Below are 22468 nucleotides of genomic sequence, written 5' to 3'. Positions count from 1 at the left end.
TCCCCTCCTCTCCTGTCAGCTCCTCATTGTGCAATGGAATTCACACGCAGAAAAGTACAAAACAGCACAGCTCGGTGACTTTGCACAAAGCCACAGTCCATAAATAGACACCTTTGTGTTCCCACCAGGCACCATGGCCTCTCCCTTCCAGAGAAAGCCAGCCTTGTGACTTTGGGATAGTAGGACCGTGTCCATATACCTGGTGTCACCATTGACTCCTTGGTATCCACTTTGTGGGCCTTCTGCTGTGTGTAGAGAGTGACAGAGGACAGCCAATGACAACCTCCTCTGGCCTCATCATAGACATAGGACCACACATCCATATCTTTCATACACAACAATAATAATAGTAAGATTACTGTTGCTACTAAAAATAATAATTTAAAGCAAGTTTTTTTTAAAACTTAGCTCCAACATAGCTCCCCAGATAAAGCCACTTTTGTCCAAACTTGAAGTCCTGAGTTCGATTCCCAGAACCAAAATGCTGGAAGGCAAGAACTGCTGCCATGAATTTCCCTCTGACTTCCACACATGTAATGTAGCACATGTGTGCACATCCTCACACATCAAACAAACAGCCAATAAGGGTAGCTGAAGAAAAGCTGTGTGCAGGAGACTCAGGACCTTTTTATAGCTGATTTACATAGCATGCACCTGGTCCATATTTGAGTATGGCGGGCTTTCCTCCCACTTACTGGTGTATGAAGCCCAGCTCAGCTGAGAAGGGCTTCTGGTGCTTTTCTAACTGGCTTCAGGATAATCTTGATGAGCGTCTTCACATCTCTATCTGCCACATGGTGATGATTTGTTGGACACCCCACTGGTGGCCAGAGCAATGCAGCACTCATTGGTGCATTGTATGTGGTGTAGAGAAAATGATTTAAGCATGCACACCCCCACCCCACCCCTAGTACCACAAACTGAGCATAGTATGCCCTCGGGGTGGAGTTGGGAGCACAGGTTCAAGATCAAATAGTGTTCGAGGTTAGCCTGAGCTACAAAGAGAAGGTGGCTCAGCCTACACAGCTTATGGTGTGGGCACCTGACTTCTTTGCTTCCTTTCAGTGGGCCTCAGCTTCCCCAGCAGCAGCAGGAACCACAGAGATTAAACTAGCTCCGAGTCCTCACACAGTCCTGAGGTTTTTCTGGGGGCCTCAGAGCACACAACACTCTGCCTTCCAGAGTAGCCCTGAGCTGCTCTCTCCTAAACGAGGGGTTGGGAGGATAAGTCTACACAATTTCCTGCTTCCTATGGCATGCCCCTGGAGGCCAGCAGGCCAGTGCCACAGCTGTGTCACGCAGGAGCTTCGACCTTCAGCCCTGCCTGACAGTGGGCCTCTGTGTGCCCAGCCATGGCGGCCCCACACTGCCCGTCACTGTTTGGTATACAAACATGGCCCTTGGGGCTTTGGAAGGTTCAGGCTCACTCTGTCTTTCCACAAACAATGCACTTTTTTTCTTAAAGTTGACAGCATATGCTTGAGTTAGCCACACAAGTAGGGGCCTTGGAAAGATCCTGCAAGAAGTAGAAGACAGTCACCCTCTCTCTATTCCTGTCGGCATTGTAGTGCCTGGTACTGCACACTGTGGGCTCAAGAGGACAACTGGTTGGAAAAGAACATGAATGAATTATAAACAAATAGGTCCTAAAGATCAACTTTCTTCTCACCACCCCTAAGCACCCCACCCCTGCTGCCCTGAAGCACCAGGTATGGGCTCCTCAAGAAGAGTTGCCTTGGCTTTTTTGTTGCTTTAAACAGAGTCTCAGGTAACCCAGGTTGGCCTTGAAATCTCCATGTAGCCAACAATGAACACTAATGCCTGATTCTCTTGCCTTTACCGTCCAAATTCTGGGATCATAGGAATGTATCACCATGCCCTGCTTATGCTGAGGATGACTTCCAGTAGGCTAAGCAAGTACTCTACCACCTGGCCTCCTTTTATAAAGAAGGGCTGAGCCTCAATAGGGGTGCTAGAGACCTTGGTACTGGACTCAGAATACAGCCAGGCAGAACCGGTGTGGGCAACACTGGCATTTTTCTTGTTTTCTTTCTTCCCCAGTCCATTCTCACACATGCATATGCATATGCGTGGGCATTTGTACATGTTCATGTGTACAGTAGTGTGTGTGTGTGTGTGTGTGTGTATTTGTAAAGGTCAGAGGTCAATGCTGAGGGTCCTACTCTATCATTATTTGCCTAATTTGTTGTTGTTTGGGACAGAGTTCTGTGTAGCCCTGGCTGTCCTGGAACTCACTAGGTATGTAGACCAGCCTGGCCTCAGACTCACAGAGATCCTCCTGCCTCTCTGGCTTTCTATCTCAAGTGCTGAGGTTAAAGGCATATGCCCCCCATGCTCAGCTTGCCTAACTTAAACAGGATCCCTCACCAAATCCGGAGTTCACTAATTGAACTAGCCAGTACTCTAGGTACCTGCCTGTCTCTACTTCCTCAGGGCTGGCTTTTAAAAAACATGTATTTAAAAATTTTTAAATTTAACGTTCAGGTTCTGATGCTCAAAAGGCAAGTACTCTATTGCTGATCTATGTCGTAAGCCCTAGGAAGAGAGGTTTTCTAGAGAATAACCATAGTCAGATTGGGAACCCCAGGGGGAAAGTGCCAGAGCTAAAAATACATCTTCATCAGACAATCTGAAGCAGAAATTTATAATTATAATAAAATAGCAGACGTAAGATTTAATAAGACAGGAAGACATGTCATGGTGTCTAAGCTAGACCTTTCTAACCTAGGTCTGCAAGTTCCACACTTCTCTGGGAGGGAAAAGATCCCTGTGTCAGGGACACAGGGTAGCAGGACATCACAGGCCTTCCCAGTCACCAACAGGGGCCATCAGCAAGGTCAGTATAGGTCCAGGTCCAGGAGGTACCAGGGGAGTGGGGTGCTGAGGTCAAACCTTGGACATCAGAGGTCTGTAGGGTCCAAAGAGGTGACTCTGCAGGGACCCAAGGTGTCACTTTTTGGTTTTTGAGACAGTGTATCATTTAAGGAAGCCTGGCCTCAGTCTTGGTATATAGCCAGGGATGACCTTGAACTTCTCACCCTCCTGCCTCTACTCCTCACTGCTGAAATTATAGGAATCAAAACTAGGGCCTTTGGAATCTGCAGAGCCCATCTGCAGAGCTGATGGTCACAGATGGGGGGTGGGGGGGGGAGGTCTGTGATCAATGAGAGTGAACACATGCATGGCCCAGCCACCCAGCTGAGAGTATCCCTAAGCTTTAAACCAGAGGAGATCCTAACACATACTGTAACCTAATCTCCTACAACAGACAGATACTGAATGTCACTTAAGTGAAGCCCCTCATTTTCAGATTGACACAAAGTAGGTGGTAGCTGCAAAGGGCTGGGGGAAGGGACTGCAGAGCCATGTTCAATAAGGCAGCAGGGTTTCAGTTCTGCAAGATGGAAAGAACACCACAGATGGAGCATAGGGGCAGCGTGTGTGTGTTCCTAATGCCACTGAGCTGTGTCTCCCAATACTCTACAGTAGTAAATTCATTTGCTACAGTTCAATAAACAAAGCGAGTTGAGGTTCCAGCCACATGGGTTTAGTACAAATGGTTTTATTTGCATTCTGACCCAGCACAGAGCCCACATACAGATTTCTCATTTACAAGTGCAAAATATGCTTTATTTCAGGTACAAAAACAACATGGCATTATGACAACATGGGTTTCCATGACCCCCTTTCCACACATTTGACCAGTCTGGACTACCACACCTAAAAAACCCTACCACCTTTAGAAAAGAATCACCCCACCTGGAGGAAGAAGAGGGTAGATGAGAAAACCTCAAGAAAGAATCACTTCAAAGCATGAAAGAACATGGTAAGTAACCAAGACTTTACCCAGCAGGAAGAGATAGGTCAGTGCTTGAAACGGTCCCCCTTTGCTTGTCTCTAATACTAGCCCCACAAAGCTCTCTCCCGCTGTTCCGTCAGCCCAGTGACAAAGCCTCAGGGCAGCCATGTGGGAAGAAGCTTGTCCATGTACTTCACAGATGTGGCCTTCGTAGGACCTGGCTCAGTCCACGGAAGGTTGCATATCCTAGATAAACAAGCCTCTACCTGGGCGGGTTGAGATCTTGAACTACCAATACATACAAATGTAATACAGTTATCTTGGGGATGGGATTTACATCGAAACACAAGATCCACTTGTGTTTCCGCATATGCTGTACACATGACCCAAGGGTAATTTTGTTTGTAGCATATCCATGTTTTGAATGTGATCCATTCCATGCAGTCAGGTATAGAATTCTGGGGAAAACAGAATGTGTAACTTCCTGTAGTTTAAGGACCCAGTCTGTCTCTCATTTTTCAATGGTTTCCCCAGCTAGAAATCTGGGCAGAGGGCTTGAGATAAAAACTCAATGAGAAGCAGGTCAATGAGGAATATAGGATAGGCAGGTTTGGAGTGGCTGAAGGATTCAAGGGGATGCAGAAGACATGGAGGGGGGAGGTCTACAGATAGACAAGCCATAAAAGATGAACATCCCTAGGGAACACCACACTCTGCCCCACAAGTACTGTAGAAATCTGGGTCTAGGGAAGACAGGAAGCTGCCTAGAAATCACAACCGCACGGGAAGGGTCTAGCATATATGGGGAGGGGTCTGTAGGCTCCAGGGATGCTAAGCTAACAGGGGTTTAGTCTTCAAGACACCTGCTGAAATCAGTCTGTCCTTTCCAGGGCAGGTTCTAGTAGGCGACTCAGGCCACTGCTACCCCCTACAGCTCCGCAACCCATAAATACAGCACAAAAGTCCTTTCTTCTATCAAACCCTGACCAGAGGACCAGGACAAAGGCCGAGCAGGGTTCCAGGTAACAGGAGCATTTGAGGAAGAGACCTCTGTACTCTCTCTCATGCAAAGGCTGAGCATAGTCCCTGGGAGCCAAGTGAGGAGCAGAACTTTCCAGAAGTGAGATACACAGAAGGCAAGGAACTCTCCAGACTTCTCTGAATGCACCTTCTACTTCTCCTAAGTTTATGCAAAATGCATTGTTAAGACAGCCCTTAATGCTTGAGAGTGCCCTAAGTAATCCTAAGGAGAGAGAAGGCTACTGAGGTTAGGGGCTAGCTCAGTGGTAGAACACCTGCCTCACATGTGTGAGGCCCTGGATTCTGCGTTTGTTCCCTACCACTGACAAATAAGACAATACATTAAAATGTAAAAAAAAGGAGTTGGGGAGTAAATATATCAGTATTTAAGGACAAAGAGGTAAAATTAAGTATGTTGGCACAAGAGAAAACAATTTTTTAATAGTCCAGACTAGCCTCAGACTCAGTCACCCTACATTTACTCCCTGGCCACAGCATTGCCCTGAGTACTGGGATTACAGCTTTGCCACCATACCCAGCTCTCCACAATGTTATTGGTTTTATGGTACTAGGGATAGAACTCAGAACCTTGCTCACAGTTGGCAAGCGCTCTGCCATTGAGCCACACCACAGTCCTGCATAATTTAACACAAGCAATCCAAAATACAGTAATTTAGTGTAATTTTTGATGGCAAGGCTATCATTCCCTGAACTAGGTTTGAAGATAATGCTCTCTAGTAACTAAATGATGGCAAAACCAGTGGACAGCACTGAGTTTAGTTCCTGTTTACAAATATAAAGGGAGGGCACTCTTTGGAAGGAAGGGAACACAGACCTCTTCACTCCAGTCCTTAGAACAGCCTGATGGCCCAGGCTAGAGACCCTTTACAGCAGTGCCTGCAGGGGTCAGAGACTCCTAGTGAGGCTGAGAAGCAGCTAAGGAGAGCTGGCCTTGGGAAAGGAGTCTGGGTACTTCCCAGAGTCTCACTGCTCTATGGGCCCAGTAGTCCTATCTTCAAAGGACAAAGAGATTGGAAGAGGGAAGAGAAAAGAACACTCTACACTGGCCAAGTAGACTGGCTCGGATGACAGCAGATAGCAGCACATCACTCACACCTACACACCTACACTCACCTAGCTGCAGTCAGGGAAAGCCTGGGACTTGGTGAGCAGACATTCATCCACTCGGGTTTACCTGCAGCTGCAGCAGCACTGGTGGCACTGAATACTGAGGACAAGCAAAGGTCACCTGTCCACCACATGACTTTGATGAATGGGAAACAATGGTAAAGTTTTCCCGCAGCTCAGATTCACCTACTGACTAGTTCCCAGGTTCTCAGGTCTCCAGGTCAATGCTTCTTGTTTTAGGGGGCAGTTCTGTCATTCAAACACAGGGACAAACACTCTACTAATGGGTTCTACTGTTCACCTTGTATTAAAGGGAGCCTGGGACCCTTGACTTTTGGTCCTGTCCCTCCAGTGTACCTAAGGCAGTGACCATATTCAATTCTCCTTGCCCCCAACAACCTCAACTTTCCACTGACAACAGCTAAAGAGTCTTTCTATTTCTTCCACTGATGTGTTAATAATTTTCAGAACTCCAGCTACTTGGGCCAGCCCCTGAAGCAACACTGGACTTAGGAACTGGTAACGTGCTTATGGGCTCTAGCCTTTTCCTGGTTAATAGCTCTCAAGGGGCTCCAGGCAGACTGGGTAAGAGGTCACTAGGGCAATGTCTGACCTTTTTCTAGACCCCCACAATGGCTAATCTTGATTGTCAACGTGATGGGACTTAGTATCACCATGGAAACAAACCTCTGACTATGTCTGCCAGTGAGTTTCTTTTCTATTCCTTTAATTCACTCATCAGGAGCAAGAATACATTCCCCCACTACCAAAAATTACTCAGTCAAGCACATCCAAATAATAAACATTACCCAGGAAAGACCATCTCTTTGATCATGGTCTCTCCCCTGCCAAGCAAGTGTATGAGGAGTCTTCTAGATTAGTTATCTGAGGTGGGAAAACCTACCCTAGCATTTCATGGCTGAAGTTTTGCAGAGTAAAAAGGTGTAGTAGCAGTTTTGTGTGTCAGCTTGACACAAGCTGTAGTTATCACAGGGAAAGGAGCCTCCCTTGAGGAAATGCCTCCTCATGGATCCAGCATTTTCTCAATTAGTGATCAAGGGCGGGAGGGCCCATTGTGGGTGGTACCATCCCTGGGCTGGTAGTCCTGTGTTCTATAAGGAAACAAGCCAGTAAATAACATCCCTCCACGGCCTCTGCATCAGCTCCTGCTTCCTGACCTGTTTGAGTTCCTGTCCTGACTTCCTTTGGTGATGAACAGCAATGTGCAAGTGTAAGCTAAATACACCCTTTCTTCCCCAAGTTGCTTCTTGGTCATGATGTTTTGTATAGGAATAGAAACCCTGACTAAGAAAAAAAGAGATGGTAAGATAAACATTGTATTCATTTGCCTCTGCTTCCATCTGTCCCATGCTCTGGCTGCCAAGACTTCTCAGCCAGGACAAACTGGACCTTCAAACTGTGAGCCAGAAAGAAACCCTCACTCCTTGGTCACATCCTTGGTCAGATGTTTTTCACAACAATGAGAAAAATAACTAATACAGACCCCAAGACAAGACTTGGAAGGTCCCATGCCATCTGCTCTTTTTACAGTGTGCCATCTTTGGCTCTCCAGTTTAGACCCACTTTGGTATGAGAAAAAAAAAAAGGTATCAGTTTAGTCTCTCTTCCTTTAGCCCATGTAGAGCTATCACTTGGGAACAGGGGCCACAGATAGCCCGATGGGCTGAAAGTCAGAGGCCCAATTAGTCCTGTTTCTCCCAGTGTCTCGCCTTGAGCATATTATTCTAAGTGACTCGGTTGCCTCTCTATCCAAGCATGGAAACGTTTGGGAAACATTTGGTCATTACCTTCCTCTAGAACTAGGAAGTGTTAGTGCCAGGAAAAATGACAGAACAGAGGGGTACCACCCAGTCCTGCTGACAGGAGGAGAGAGAACACAAGAGGAGAGGAGGGAGGTGACCATAAGAGCAGTAGACCCAAATGCAGACCAAGAAGGTAAAAGGAACAAGAGATCAGCAATGGTCCCACCGTGCTCACAGAGATCCAGGAATCAGAGGTCTCCAGACTACAGAAGCTCCAGTCCTTTCAGTAATTAGGGGTAAAATAAGTAGATGCTCACATGTAAAAGGATGAAACTAGACTCTCCCACTACATATGATATATGTAAAACTAACTCAGATTGGAGCAGAACTCATTGGAACAACTAAACTTTAATCATGTTCCTAAGAGGGACCAGGAGAGATGGTTCAGTGGTTAGGAGCATTGGCTTCTCTTCCAAAGGACCAAGCTTCAATTCCCAGCACCCACATGGCAGCTCACACCTGCTTGCAACTCCAGTTCCAGAAGATCTAACACTCTTACAAGGATCTATGTGTATGTGTGTATATACATCTATATATACACACACACACATACACACAAACACACATACTATACCAATGTGCAAAATACCAATGCACATAAAATAAAAATAAACAGCTTTTTTAATTCTAAGGAGAAAACACAGATTTTCCTGAGTTTGCATTAGGTCATGGTTTCTTAGTATCCACATCAAAACTACAAACAGCAGAAGGTAACTCAGGCATGACACACATTAAAATAATGATGACAATTGTTTCTGAGACTGGGTCTTACTATGTAGGTTGGGCTGGCCTCGGGAGCCTCAGCTGAGTACTGGGAGTGCTGGTTCATACTAATAAGCACAACCAATTTAGAAACATGTACACCCCAAGGAGCATCAACCATTAAGAGGGTGAAGACAGCCTACAGAATGGAGCAGAATGGAGAAAAACTGATGAAGGATTTTCATCAACAACTCGTACAATTCAATGAAGAGAGCCCAATTTAAAAACAGGCAAGACATAACCAGACATTTTCCCAAAGATATACAAATGGCCAATCAATGTGAAGAGACATTGAACATCATTAGCCAGAGACATGCATGACACCAGCAGGATATTGTAATAAAAGACAGGTCACCACTAGGGAGGTGGCTCAGCTGGTAGAGAGAGCTCTTGCCTAGCAAGCACAAAGCCCTGGGTTCTGTCCCAGCACCGCATACATTAGGTGTGGAGGTACTTTTCTATGTTGTTAGCATTTAGGAAGCAGAGTCAGGAGGATCAGACGTTCAATTATCCTCTTCTACTTAGTGACTTTGAGGCCAGGCTGGACTACACGGAAGAAGAGGAGGGAGGGAGAGAGGACAGGCGGGCAAGAATGAGAAATCACAGCAAATGTTGATGAGGAGGTGGAGAAACTAGAGCCATCCTCCATTGCTGGTGGTAATACAAACAGGTGTAGCTGCGTGGGAAACACTGGGCAGTTCCTCAAACCGGTGAAAAGTTACCTTATGAGCTGTCCATTCTACCAGGCACATTCCCAAAATGAAACCCTGTCCACAGAAAGCCTGTGCCAATATATTCACAGCACCAACATCTCAATAAAGCTGTCAACCCCACCCACATGTCTCAAAAGACAAGGAACTGAGAGCTCATCTTTCCTGTGAGAGTAGTTTTTCTGCCTGTAAAATAATATTTGCCAAAACCTTTGGCAAATCTTTGAGCTTAGAAGTAACTCACTATGGCTCGAGGATTAGAAAAGAGTGGTTGAAGCATTGGGTAGGCGTAATAACGATGAATTAAGTCTACCATAGCTACTGATCCTCAAATTCCCCCAGGGTTAAGAAAAGTGAACAAGCCAGGCAGTGGTGGCACATTCCTTTAATGCCAGCACTTGGGAGACCAAGGCAGGTGGATTTCGAGGCCAGCTTGGTCTACAGAGTGAGTTCCAGGACAGCCAGGGCTATACGGAGAAACCCTGTCTCGAAAAAAAACAAAACAAAACAAAACAAAAAAAAGTGAACAATTCAACCATGCCAACAAAGACAAAGCACCCTATCTATATACCTACAGTTAGGAAAACATAGAATCTTAAATGAGCAATGAAAAAAACACCATACTACCCCCGGGCCACTTGGCAAACAGCAGTGGTTAGCTGAGGTTGTCTGAAAAAGAGAATTCAGTAAGCACCTCCTGCTGTAGTACTGGGATGGTGCCCAGGGCCTCATACTTGCCAGGGAGGGATCCGAGACATACCCCAACCCAATGTCTAGAACGGATGGTCAAGGCCACTGGATAACAGAATCTTCACCTCTTAGTACTCTTTACTCAACAGAAATGAGACTACACAGTAGTGGTCCACAAGGAATCATTCTGTCCTCACCTCTCTCCCCTGGTGAGGAAGTCACATGTCATCTCCTAGTCCATAGCATCTCTAACTAGAAACTGAGGGAGGTCACATGGGCAAAATGAGTGGCTTGAATGAGAAATGTATCCCATGGGCTTATGTATTTGAACACCTGGTCCCAGTTGGTGATGTAGTCTGCTGAGGTTATGGGGCTTTTAGAGGATGCAGTCTTGCTGGAGGAAGTATGTCACTGGGGTTGGTGGTCCTTGAAGGCTTGTACCATTTCCTGCTCTTGCTCTCTCTCTCTGTGCTTCCTACGTGTATGAAAATGAGATCAGCTAGCTTTCTGTTCAGCGCCTTCCTCACCATAATATCCACCATAATCTAAGCCAAAACAAGCCCTTTCTTCATCAAGTTGCCTTTTTCAGAGAATCTTATCACAGCAACAGAAAAGGAACTAATACACAATGGCTGTGAGAGGTCACATAGGTACACTGTGCCATCTACCATGTCAATGCAGAGACTCTGGGCTTGAATGTAGCAGATCCTTAGAGACAAGGCGACTGAGAAAGAAATGGAAGGCACAAAATAAATAGCTCCAGTCTTATAAAGTCATCCAAGAACAGGAGAGACATGGCTACCAGGGTCCTGAGAAAGGAAGTCAGTATTAGGAGGAGAACTGTGTGTGGTGTCCTTGTGAGGTTGGCAGAGCTAGCCATGAAGCCAGTGACTCAAGAAGAAGCAGGATCAGGGTGACATAAGAGAGGAGACAGGAAGGACCAATACATCAAAGGACCCTCCAACTGCAGGGCTCAGAGTTTAAGAGATGCACATCCCCACTATCTGCCCAGGAAACAGAACAAGAAACTTAAAAACCTAAAAGCCAAGAGGAAAGGGAACCGCTGGCTTTCTTCTGTACACCAGACTTTGTGTCCATGATTGTCTGTAGCTTTCCTGGTCTGGGTAGAGTCCCTCCTAGTCTGAGCTTGTCAGGTGAGACAGCAGCTGACAGTGGTGCACCTTCTACAGCCAGGGATCCATGGGGCAGGGGACAGGTGCAGGCGCTGCTGCTCAGAGTCCACACTTCAGGATGATGTGGTAGCCGTCATTGCTTTCTGCTGCAAGAGAAACATTGAGCATGGGCATGTGTCACAGGTACAGAGTTGGTACAGTGTGACTTGGGTGTCCCAAAAGGCATGTGTTAAGACAGAGGCAAAAATCACTCAAATGACTTCATAAGGAAGAGTCTGTTTACAGAAGCAGGAATTTCTACACAGGTTTTGGCATCTGTTTACACAATTACTGTGTGTGTGTGTGCATATACTTGTGCAGAGGTCAAAAGGTATCATCCCTTAGGAGTTTATCCACCCTGTGTTTTGAGACAGTCTCTCATCGGTCCAGAGCTCACCAAGTAAGCTAGGCTGGCTGACCAGTGAGCCTGTCTCACCAGGCTAGGATGGATCACAAGCACACACCACCAATGCCCAGCTTTAAAACAAAACCAAACAACAATAACAAAACATGGGTTCTGGAGACTGAGCTAGAGGCTTCCTGCTTGCATGGCAAGCACTATATTGACTGAATGATCTTCCCAGGCACTGTGGTTTGGACAAAGAGCCTTTTCACCATAGACAGCCCTAGGCTCAAGGAGGAGGCTTTAGGCAAACTATGGCTTTCTGCAATTGTTTGTGCTAATTAGGATCTTAAGGCCCATGTTGTGAAAGGTTTAGTCACCAGCTTATGCTAGCGAATGATGATGGGAGCTTTAAGGGGTGGAGCCAAGTGGGAGAAAATGACATCAGCCCTTGGAGGGAACACTGAGCCTTAGCCCTCCTCTCCCTTCACTTTCCAGCTGTCTTGAAGGGAACAGAGCAGCTCACCACACTCACACTTTCATGTGCTGCCTTGCCACAGGGCCAAATACAACAGGGCTAACTGGCCATGGCTGAAACCTCCCAAACTGAGCCCAAATAACCAACCTCACACATTGTCACAGTAACAAAAAGCTAACACACACAGCCTAGGACCCCAGAACAGGGTGGGAGGTGGTCTCAGTGAACCCAGTCTCCTGATCTTTTTTTCTTTTTTTTTTTTTTTTTTTTTTGGTTTTTCGAGACAGGGTTTCTCTGTATAGCTCTGGCTGTCCTGGAACTCACTTTGTAGAACTCAGAAATCCGCCTGCCTCTGCCTCCCAAGAGCTGGGATTAAAGGTGTGTGCCACCATGCCCCTGGAGATGTCCATTCTGGTTTGGCTAGGACTAGGTATGAGAAGACTTGGTTTTCCTTGCTCTCAAAGGCTGCTCTAAGTTCAGCATCTTCTGGAGGACCCTAGACTGGCAGATCCCACCTGCCACCCATCACCTATGACACCAAGGGACACAGAAACACTCTTCAATCATCAGGAAGGCAGAGAGAGGCTTACCTTTTAATGTGCTGAGGATAAAACAAGACTCATCTTGGAAATTCTGAACCATCTGAAAGGCAAAGGCAAGACATGTTCTTCACAATGACATCACAAAGGTTTAACGGGGGGTTGGAGAGACAGCCCCATCAATAAAGAGGTTGCTGTGTGAGCAGACAGGAGGCACCAGAAGGACACCATTCAGGGTCTCTTTTGACCTCTACATGCCCACATGCACAAAATAAAAGTTAGTGAAAGAGCCAGGTGGCGCACGCCTTTAATCCCAGTATTTGGGAGGCAGAGGCAGGTGGATTTCTGTATTCAAGGCCAGCCTGGTCTACAGAGTGAGTTCCAGGTCAGCCAGGGCTACACAGAGAAACTCTGTCTCGGGGAAAAAAAAAAGTTAGTGAAAGATAATAGGCAGGCAGTGGTGGCACATGCCTTTAATCCCATTGCTCAGGAAGTAGGCAGGTGGATCTCTGTGAGTTCAAGACCAGCCTGGTATATAAAGTGAGTTCCAGGACAGCCAATGCTCTGTCACACAGAGAAACTCTGTCTCCAAAAATGTAAAAGATAAAACATCTATTTGTTTATTATATGTTGGGTCATCTAGGTCTTTACTGGACTCATTAAAGGAAAGTTTATGCTACAACAAAAAATATATTTAAAAAAATTGAACACAAAACCAGGCATGGTAGTATATACTCTTAATCCTAACACGCCGGAAGCAGAGACAGACATATCTCTGTGAGTCAGTCCAAGGCCAACCTGGCCCATAGAGCTAATTCTAGACCTGCTAGGGTTATTACATCATGAGACCCTTGACTCAGAAACAAATAACAAATTTAAGCACAGTCAATCCCATTTTGGTCAACAACAAAACACAAATACAATTGGTGGAGCTGAAATTTTCTCATTGCTTAGTGGCACTGTCATCCTGGTAACACATCCTATTCATGTCTGTGGTAAAGTTGTAAGCACCCTACTATGTGGCCAGTATGGTACAGATGACCCTCAGTACACACACTTGGTAGTGACCCTAAATTACTCCACTGCTGATTTACACATTTGACACATTATCTTTTGTGCTACTATTTTAGAGTGTCCCCTCACACAGCAGTCCCCTCGAGTGCATTGATGCTATGCGCAGTGACTGTGCCATCCGGGGTTGAGTGCCTATAAGCTAGGGTGCTTCCATAGTGATGTCCTCACTTAGCTAACCTGTTTCTAAAGCAATTGCGCCTGAATGCAATGCAAATGTGCTCCCTGGACCAATGTCTTTGAACCAGAGCCAGAGCCAGTGGTACCATTGGCAAAGTTGTGGAGCCCTTATGAGATGGAGCTTTGCTAGAGGACAGGTGTCAATGGGTGTGTCTTGAGCACTTATAGCTAGACGCTCTGCTTCCTGATGGCCCAGTGGCCTCCCCAGCTCCTGCTGCTATACTTCCCTCACACTGATGGATCCCAATAACCCTTCCTCCCTGTGCTTCTCAGCAGGTCTTCTGCTATGGGAACAAGAATTAACTAACCACCATAATTAATAGATGTGTGTGTCCGTGGCTTTACAGGGACCAAACAGAAAGGGGTTAATACTCCCACATGATCAGGAAAGACAACTCATAGCCATGTCTCCTAAGCTCTCACTATGATTTGCAAACACTGACCACAGAAAAGCTTTCTGTTTCTGGCTCCACGGCCTCATCTGTAAAATAGAGCATCCTGATGATAACAACGTAAGCAGGGTGTACAATGGGAACTAGCACCTCTGCAGGTGATAAATCTCTAGAAAACATCATGTTCTGGATGGAGGTCACCCCTCAAGCTCTCCTGCTCATATGCCCTAGACAAACGCCTTCACACGTGCATCTTTGGCATTCTCAGTAGCAGGAGTGTGAGTCAACTGGGATCTAACCACTCAGAGGTACAGTGACCCTCAGCTGCACATACTCACATATTTGTGAATCAGAACATATGGTGGAGGGAAAAGAGGAACACGGAGAGAACGCATGCCCAGTCCACACTGGGCTGAGGAGATGGCAAGTTGGAAACATGCGCTTTGCAGGCATGAAGAGCCAAGTTTGATCCTCAGAACTCAGGTTAAAAAACAAACAAACAAAATAGGCCTGATACTGTGGCTTGTAACCCCAGTTGCTGGGCACGTAGAGACAGACAAGAGGATTGCTGAGGCTCTCTGACCAGCCATCACAGTCTACATGGTCAGCGCTAGGACAGGAAGAGACCTGTGTTAAAAGCCATGGTGGGTAGTACCCGAGGAACATGAGGAACAACGGTCAAGGCTATGCTATAGCCTCCACAAGCACACAAACATGTGTACTGCCCCACCCCTAAGCACGCTAGGGAGGGAAGAGGAAATGATTAGTGTAAAATATACATGGACAAGCAAGGGCCAAACAGGATACTACAAAGGGGCCTATAACCATCACAGTCTAGTGACCTGGGTGCAAGGCCTTAAATACTTATTAAAATTGCAAGTCAGGGCAGTGAGGTGGCTCAGCCAGCAAAAGCACTTGTCATGCGAGCCCTGTAGGCCCAAATTTCATTCACAAAACCCACTCACACACAGTGTCCTATGATTTCCACACATACACTTTGTATGCACACACACATATACAGGCACACATACAGGTAAAATAAGTTTTAAAAACAAAATGTACATTAGTTTTACAGGATCTTTGCATGTGTAAGCTATATTTCACAATATACATTCAGAAGCAGTTAAAAAATATATGTAAACATGCATGCCAAAACCAACAGAGTAGCAAATCTCCTTTCTATTAAAAAGAAAAAAAAAAAAACCAGGAACCCACATTTTATTGCCTGCTCTGGACTACTGCCTCAAATCTTACAAATGCATCCACCTGTCGACCCTGACCCTCCCCGCAGGGCCTAATGGTGCATGAAGTACATTTATTCTATACCTCAGCCTGCTCCAGTTCGGACTCTTGGCCGCCCAGCCACTTGGGCATGAAAAGCCCTAAGCAGGGCCCACAAGGGCTTAATCAGTAACTCCCTTGTTTAATTGAGTGCCCTTGCACCCCAGGGGCTGGCTCCTTGCTGGCCAGGCTGCCTCCAGCACTCTGAGTAATTCAGAGCTGAAGGTTTCCAAATTGATTCGGGTTGAGTGGGAAGGAGACTTGGGGAATGAGAATGGCCTACTTAGCCAGGGTGGCGTTTGAGGTCTGTTCCCTGCTTCACTTGCTTAACTGCCTGCTGTTGAGGGCACAGGGCAAGTGGGGGAGGGACTTCCTCAGGGACCTGGGAAGGTGCAAGCAACAGTCATGGTTTTTGTCTTCTTAAACAGAAATGGCTGAGGGTCTGAGGATGTGGCTCCAGGGCTTGCTTAGTTAGTCTGTACCAAGCTCTGGAGTCTGTCTCCAGCACAGCATAGAGAAGGTATGGTACAGTGCAGGGCTGTAATCCCAGCACTGTAATCCCAAAATGGGGGCAGGGCAGATCAGAAAGTCAGGGTTATCCTTGGCTACACAATAAATTCTGGGCTACAGATCTTCCTTGAGGTGCAAAGTGACATGCCTTCCAGTTCATTAGTGTGGTCGTCTACCACTTGGGCCCTTTCACCCTCCTAGCTTCTCTTAGCCCTAGAGGCAGGCACTGCTGGTCTCAGGATCATTTTCTGTGAAACAGGAGCAAATAGTAGCTACTTTAAGCTAGACCTGGTGGTACATGCCTATAGTTCCAGTGCTTACAAGGCAGTAACAGGATGACTATAACATGATTAAGGCTAGCCTGGTCTACATAGTGAATTCTGGGCCAGTCTGGGTTTTACACTGAAGCACTGCCACAAAACAAACCAGAACAGAACAAGGAAGTACAACTTCATTGAGCTGGGCTTGTTGCATACTTCTCTAATCCTGGCGCTCAGGAGACAGAGGCAAGCAGAGGATTGTAGCAAGGTCAAGGCCAGCCTGGACTACATAAGGAGTTTCAGGTCTCATCTCGAGATTATCACAAAATCAACAAACAAACAAACAAAACCATAGCTCCCATTTCTCAAGAGGTTGGATCTCTTACTGGTTCAGCTCTCCAACAATTGGTTCATCTGGGTTTCTACCTTAACTTCACTCCATATCAGCTGTAGCATCTTTGGGCAACTACTCAGTATCTCTGTGCCTCAGTTTCCTATGTATGACATGGGATGCTAGCAGATGCTAGATGTGTGTGTGTGTGTGTGTGTGTGTATGTACATGTATATACATATATATATGAATATCATGTACATATTACTTAATACATGATACATGTGAACTATATACATATATATGTAAGTAGGAGTAGCAGCCAGGACATAGTGGCCATGTGACTATGATTTGGATATGGAGTGTCTCTCAAAGGCCTCTGTACTGACTGCCTCTGTGCTACTGAGATATGGAACTTTTAAGAGGTTGGGCCCAGCAAAAAAGTTAGGTCACCAAGGTTAGTAGTGAAGGGGATACCGGGACCTTAGTACCCCATACCTACTCCCTTGCTTCTTGGCCATAGTGAGAACAATTTGCTTAGCCGCTCTCCTACCATGATAGTTTCTATATCTCCATCACTGGGGTTGTACTGTGGTTTACCACTATGCCCAGCTTTTGACACGGGCTCAGGCCACTGAACTCAGGTGTTCATACTTTCAAGGTGAGCCTCTCCCCAGACTGAACCTTTCTTCTTAAGTTCATGATCTCAGGTATTCCTTACAGTGCAAGAACACTGACCAATACAACACCAAACACACATTGCTGTTAGTTGGAAATGTCAGTGGAAGGAAGATCCAGGACAGACAAGCTTAGGATCATCTGTTCCATCATGGGCAAGGGATGCTCAATTTAGCAGGCAAGTCTGCTCAACACATCACTCCTCACAGGACTGGACCAAGGCTCTGGCAAGGCTCTGTCACTTTCTGGATATTTGCTAGCCACTATTTCCACCTTCCACAAGATTGTGTTGAGCACAAACTCAGTGGCACACACCTTCATCACTCAGGGAGGCCTTGCTAGTGTCTCCCATGGGCCACAGCAGCCCATCTTTAACTACTGAACTCTCAGGACATGATTCCTACTTGATGGGTAGCCCATTCTTCAGACTGCAGTTGCCCCAAGAGCACTCAGCCAAGGACAACTGAAGAAGGCTGTCCTCTAAGTATAACAGCCATTAGCATCTTAGTCACAGCAGCTAGGATTACTCACAAGAGACCCTCACAATAGAGCCTGTGGGGCCACAGAGATGAGTGAAGGTGCTTGCCCCAAGTCTGACTCCTTAGTCCCACATGGAGGAAGGACAGGACTGAGTCCTTCAATCTATCCTCTAATCTCTGTATGTGCATTAGTCCCCTTGTACCCATTCACCTCCTTACCACCCCACTAAATAAATGAATAAATAAATGTATTAAAATGTCTGTTATTGTAGGGCTTGTTGCTAGTTCCTTATAGAGGGCAGAGAGCATGAGGAGGGTTCTCGGCCCCTCACATGGGACTCTAGCTGATTCTGCACACCTTCCCTCCAAGTTTAAGTGACTAGTTTGGAAGGTAAACTGAGAAACTCCATCTATGTAGCTATGGGGACAGACTTTCGGTAATAAAGCTGTTTTGGGGTCATCTTTGCTCCTAAGCCCAATAAATGAATCAGTTTGAAATTCTTACTTAAGACTTTTGTTGACACCCTAAGAAGACACTTGTTCCTATTTTCCCAGGAAAAGGCATACAACATCGACTCAGCAGTGGTAAGAACTTCCCCTTGCTGATATCATAGGCAGCCAGTAGGGTTTCAGCTTCATGCAGGCAACATGCATAGAAAACAGAGACCCCCTGATCCGGTGGAGGATGCTCCTGAGTGTATCTGGGGCTCTTCCGGAGGGCCAGGTCAGCTCACCTCATTGCTTACCACCACATGGATGCCGGCGGGACCCTGTCGATAGACCCGGTGGATATGCTGTGGGGGGATGCTGTACAGGCTGGCAATCTTCTCAGTCAGCTCCAGGGTAGTCAGCTCTTCCAGGAAGATAGCATGGTATACTGCAGGGAGAGGAGCAAGTGCCTTCTTTTAAGTGGCCATTAAATTAACAAGAACCTGGCAATGTGTTTCTACCCCATCCTGAGAAGCCAACAGCTTACATGTAAGGATTCTCATGCCCCAAGCCATGGATGCCTGTCAAGCTAAGAAGACTGGTAAAGCATACTGACAGGTAAACACAGGTTAGCTGTTTTCCTCTCTCTTCGTCACATATGTTGACTCCTGGGCCCAAACAGGCACCCAGCTAGGGAAAGAGGAGGACCCTGAGGAGCCCTGATTCATCTGTGGTGCCTGGTATGCAGCTGGTGGGAGGGGGAAGCGCCAAGTCACCTTTCTGCTGGTAGCAGAAAGGTATTTACAGACAATTGCACCAGTATTCATTGCTCTCTGCTTCCTCATGTTGGATTCGGTGAGCAGCTGCCTGGAACTCCTGCTGCCATGCCTGTCCTCCCTCCATGAACTACCACCAGACTATGAGTAGTAAGAAACCTTCCTTCCTAAGTTGCTGTCGCATGTGTCAGGTATTTTGTCACAGCGATGAGAAAAGTAACTGAAACATGAGAACAGAAATTGAGCAGGCTCAGGAGTCAGGTTGAGGTTCTATTCCACTCACCACACAGGCTGTTATCCCCATTGTCATCCTGCTTCTGTGGCAGGGGTAGCTGGTTCTGCTCCAGCTCCTGACAGACATAGATGGTCATCTTTGGCCTCACATTCCTTGCAGAGAGAGACAGAGACACAGAGAGAATAATTAGTGAATATGATGGACTGTTACTCTAGAGTAACCTTGCAGTATAAAGGGATTTAGGGGAGAAGCAGTGGTAGGGATGCAGAATGCTTTTCATGGACTGGCTTCCGGGGATAGAGTCCAGTCCTGATGGGTCTTTATAGCTTCACAGAGGATGCTCTAGAAGAGGTGGGGTAGATGACTTTTCCCAACCTGCCAATCTGAGGCTTTTCTGTAGAACCGAATCTCAAGATCTGGATTTCAAGAGGTGGTGTGAGATATAGGTTGGTGGTAGAACATGTGCATAATGTGTGTATCATATGTGCAGACCTGGGTTCCATTCCCATCAAGGGAGAGAAAAGAGACAGAGAAAGAACTGGACAGAGAGAGTTCTTCACACAAGGCTCATCTCCCCCATTCTACATATAGGGAAACTGAGGTTCAGAGGGGCAATGGCTTCTTTCTCATTGCACAGCTCCTAGGAGACAAATCTGGGATTCATCCTGCTTTGTGTTCTCTCACTCTACGACTGACTGTGCTGTGTCCTTGGGGCGCAGGAGCAGCTCAGTGACAAAGCATGTGCTTGGGATACAAGGCTCTGAGTTCTAATCTCAGCATCACAAAAACTGAAAAGTACAAAACTTCAAAACTGAGTCTGACTGTAATGTTACCTCCAGTGCCTCAGTACAGGGTCCCACATGGCCAGAGATTTCTGGATTGACTGTTGTAGAATATTTCATTTTCATGGTGGTGGAGAGTCTATCAGACAGCATAGCCCTGAAAACTGCACTGTGGTTTTCAAGGCCATGCCCAGTCCCTGGGGAGTCAGAGCTGTCATCCTGGACTCTGCAGGTGTCCAGAGTCTGGGCTAGTGACTAAAGGCCAAGATCCACAGGCTCTGGGCCCAATGGAGGAGAGGGAGGTTGTGATGGTTAATATTAATTGATGATCTAGAATCACCTAGGAGACAAACTTCTGTGAGGAAGGGAGTTTCTAGATGGGGTCACTGAGGGAAAAGGCCCACCATAAATGCAGGCAGTGCTAGCTCATGAACTAGGGTTTGTACTGCATATGGAGGAGGGGGTAATCCAGATCCCCAGCATTCCTTCTGCTTGCTGACTTAAAGACACAGCAAGACCAGACACCTCCCACTGTTACAGCCATGACTTCCTTATCATAATGACGTACTATGTATGCAGAGTGGAGGAAGCCCCGAGGGACATGTGTGCGGTGGATATGACCTGGCTATGTCAAGGGCCCTAGTGTCAAACCTATGGGAAATGGCAAAGCCTTGCCCCGGAGTGAGGCTCAGAGTATGTACCATACTGGCTGGTTTTGTATTTCAATTTGACCACAGGCTGGAGCTATCACAGAGAAAGGAGCCTCCCTTGAGGAAATGCCTTCATGAGATCCAGCTGTAAGACATTTTCTCAATTAGTGATCAATGGTGGGAGGGACCCTTGTGGGTGGTGCCATCCCTGGGCTGGTAGTCTTGGGTTCTATAAGGAAGAAAGCTGAGCAAGACAGGGGAAGCAAGACAGTAAGTAGCATTCCTCCATGGCCTCTGCATCAGCTCCTGTATCCTGACCTGCTTGAGTTCCAGTCCTGACTTCCTTTGGTGATGAACAGCTATGTGGAAGTATAAGTCAAATAAACCCTTTCCTCCCCTACTGCTTCTTGGTCATGATGTTTTGTGTAGGAATAGAAACCCTAAGACAGAGTCCATGATTAATGATAGTGGGTTCTGAAAATGTGTACCATGGCTCCACCCACCTGAGATATTTATGCCCTAAAGACTGTTCCTACAGAGATTAGCTAAATCTGCCTCCTTGTTCAGCTGTATACTGTAAACCCTCTTTCTTATTTACCTGTATGCACTAAGCCTTGTTCAGCTGCACGCAATAACCTCACTTCCCTGTACAACTCTAATAAACACACCAAGCCCCTGGCATGCTGAGGTTTCTCCATCAGAGAGCCCATTCTCTCTGAACCCAGCTCTCCTGTACATGTGTCTGTCTTTTCTTCATTCCCTAGGGAGTCCCAGTCTGGTCCATCCCTTGAGATGTCAGGATGTGTGTGACATTGTACCTTCGGTTTGAATGAAGCCCAATGAGCTTTCTTTCATAATCTGACTTGGGCATTTTGTCATAGTGATGAGAAAAATAACTAATGCTAAGATATTTCAAGCAAGGGCTACTGCAGTCGGATACTGAGGTGGTCTCCACATGGCACTCATTCACCATCCCACCCTCCTGGCACCTCCTCCAGTATTTACCTCCATGTTGAAAGAAGGATTCTTTCCATCACCTAGTCCCACCAGCAGGCTACTCACAGTTAAAGAGGCTATGGTGTGACTTCCTGCTATACACAGGCAGCCTACTGGCCACAGTCTTTGGTTGGCACCTACCTGCCTTTGATGGCATTGAAGAGCCGAATCCCATCTGCAGGGCCACAGACCTGGACCAAATCATCTCTGGACATCTTCAGGAGGTCAGCACCTAAGCAGAGACATGCACCACTCATTACAAGCAAATACCTGCCAATCCCACAGCTGGGCTAGGGGACAAAGAGGACTCACAGTTAGAGGCTATGGTGTGACTTCTTGCTATACACAGGCAGCCTATTGGGTGCTCACCCTCAGTGGGCACCAGACCCTCCACAGAGAGAAATGGCATGAAGATAAACAATCCTAGCAGATCACAGCCACACAATGTCGGAAGCTAAGAGCTAGAGAAGATAAAGTCTACTCCCGCCTGACTGCCCACCCCTCCCCCACCCCGTCCTTTTCATCAGCAATGTTCTATCTGCACAGATTTTATCAGCATGCTGCCACCACCAACATGTGTATGTCTGTGCAGAAGCACACAGATCACTGAAAGTTGACAATACAAACACACCCTGGGAACCAACCAGAACAAACTAAGAGGCAAAACATCAGTCTCTCAAGAGACAGCCATGGACAGACCTACCACCCCATTTGAAGGGGCAGAGGGAGGCCCCCAGTGTGAAATCTTTAAAGATCGAGTCCCCCAGATTCTAGTGCTCCAAAACCCCTCTACAAGGGGCTCGACTCTCCTCCTCCTCTTCCTCCTCCTCCTCCTCCTTCTTCTTCTTCTTCTTCTTCTTCTTCTTCTTCTTCTTCTTCTTCTTCCTTCTCTCTCTCTCTCTCTCTCTCTCTCTCTCTCTCTCTCTCTCTCTC

The 22468-nt window shown here is 46.7% G+C and overlaps 1 protein-coding gene and 1 pseudogene across 1 annotated transcript in view; both read right to left on the bottom strand.

Moving 5' to 3' along the window:
* Positions 1-6707: 6707 nt before the first annotated feature.
* On the bottom strand, positions 6708-6828 carry LOC115032466 (annotated as a pseudogene).
* A 1506-nt stretch (positions 6829-8334) lies between these two features.
* The window catches only part of Tfcp2l1 (transcription factor CP2 like 1), a 54714-nt gene continuing 40580 nt past the window's right edge, over positions 8335-22468 (bottom strand). Inside the window, exons 11-15 of the mRNA XM_021159286.2 lie at positions 21677-21767; positions 19156-19259; positions 18402-18544; positions 12537-12588; positions 8335-11232 (exon numbers count right to left, since the gene is read on the bottom strand). Of these exons, the coding sequence (XP_021014945.1) occupies positions 11186-11232; positions 12537-12588; positions 18402-18544; positions 19156-19259; positions 21677-21767 (437 nt within the window). The 3' untranslated portion in view covers positions 8335-11185. The remainder of the gene's footprint in view (positions 11233-12536; positions 12589-18401; positions 18545-19155; positions 19260-21676; positions 21768-22468) is intronic.

This window comes from Mus caroli, chromosome 1 (genome assembly GCF_900094665.2).
Source record: "Mus caroli chromosome 1, CAROLI_EIJ_v1.1, whole genome shotgun sequence".
NCBI lineage: Eukaryota > Metazoa > Chordata > Mammalia > Rodentia > Muridae > Mus > Mus caroli.
This window is presented reverse-complemented; position numbering and strand designations above follow the sequence as displayed.